General features: G+C 32.8%; 1 protein-coding gene across 1 annotated transcript; it reads left to right on the forward strand.

Annotated features, from left to right (window-relative positions):
* Positions 1-371: 371 nt before the first annotated feature.
* On the forward strand, positions 372-1566 carry LOTGIDRAFT_175971 (hypothetical protein; the record flags this gene model as incomplete). Its single annotated transcript, XM_009064166.1, has 3 exons — positions 372-499; positions 1015-1165; positions 1453-1566. Coding segments are annotated over 3 exons (393 nt in total), but the record flags the coding sequence as incomplete, so codon positions are not given.
* Between the last annotated feature and the right edge of the window lie 235 nt (positions 1567-1801).

The raw sequence follows: 1801 nt of genomic DNA on the forward strand, positions 1-1801 counted from the left end.
AACCTAAATACCAATTAAACATTATTAGCTATGTGGACTCTCTGAAAGGGATGCTGAGTTGACAGACCTAAATACCAATTAAACATTATTAGCTATGTGGACTCTCTGAAAGGGATGCTGAGTTGACAAACCTAAATACCAATTAAACATTATTAGCTATGTGGACTCTCTGAAAGGTATAATGAGATTACAAACCAATATACCAAATAAACATTATTAGCTATGTGGACTCTCTGAAAGGGATATTAGGTAATTAATAATAATTAAGTATCGAGTAAAATAAAAATGATGATAAAACAATATGGAATATTTATTTTGTTAGATATACGGTGGTTGAAGCAAGTGATGATTATTTGGATGAAATTCCCCTAATGTGTGGAGGATCAACAATAGAAATGGATGAAAACGACCAGCTCATGCGGGAGCGGAAAAACAGATATGGTCGGCATAAAGGTATCGGGTATTTCCTGTCTGAAGGATGGTGGGATATGTGTGGAAGGTAAGTTGTATGCCCAATATTTTTGCTCTATTGTAATCTAACAAGTTTTCTACCGTGGTCCTGTTCTATGACGACGTTACTTTAAATCATTCAAAGCATGTCATTTAGGACCTGTATTTGGGATATCTGCTGCAAGGAAACTGTGACATTGCTCTAAAGTTTAATTATCTATAAGTTAGGCAAAGGAATAATCTGATAAGGAATCTAGCTATATAATTTGATGTGACAGATGTCAGTGGAAAATCATTATGTATTTATTGATAGTTTTGTTTGTTACAAGAAATTCTTAGCCTTATTATATTCGTATCGCCTGTCAACTTTTTGTTCAAAAAATGCCCTCAAATTGCCAGCCATTTTAGCTGTTGAATCATTCATGACTGGCTAAGATCGGGAAATAAACAGCCCCTTATAATGATAAACTCTTTATTAATAATTATTTTTGAATTTTTTTTGTATTTCATTTCATTAGTCCAATAAGATACAAATTTCATTATTTTGTGTGTCTGTTTTTTTAGCTGTTGGAAGAAAATGTTTGGATGTTGTTGTGGAGAGAAAGAATATCGTGACAGAACTATTTATATCGGTCTAGCTACTGGACATCAACATAAATACACGAAAAATGTCGTCCGAAATCAGAAATACAGTGTTATTACTTTTATACCAAAGGTTTGTTTTATTTACTGTCAAAATATTCTCATGTCATGATATTATTGTCAATTTCTTTAAAAAAAAACAATTTTTACAAAGATTACAACTGAGGTTCATGAGGATCCTGTCAACCAGATACTGGCCTGTTGGTATCAGACTAAAACTTTCTGCACCCATCTTTCCCTGGATTATTCATACAAATTTATTATTAGGTTGACTAGAATTCTGAGTGAAGATGACTTATTCAGTATCCATTTACAGGCAGTTGACTGGAATATTGTAACTATTTTAAATCTGTTTTCCAGGTGTTATTCGAACAGTTTAAATTTTTCCTGAATTTATATTTCCTAGTAATGGCCACATCTCAGTTTATCCCAGCTATTAGAATTGGTTATTTATATACTTACTGGGGACCTCTAGTGAGTTTACTACTTTCATTTTCTACTTTCATTTTCCACCAGTCGTCACAAAACAAATATGTATTTCAAATATTGAAACCTCATCAGAACAACTTGTTTTTTTAAATGGGAGTAAACTATTTGACTACACATGTCATATTCACCTGGCAAATATGATAGACAATTCTACTGTCCTGACAAAATACACTCATTGCAAACTACATGGCATTACCCGTTTCATTGGCCCAATCAGAAC

This window comes from Lottia gigantea (assembly GCF_000327385.1).
Source record: "Lottia gigantea unplaced genomic scaffold LOTGIsca_602, whole genome shotgun sequence".
Classification (NCBI taxonomy): Eukaryota; Metazoa; Mollusca; class Gastropoda; family Lottiidae; genus Lottia; species Lottia gigantea.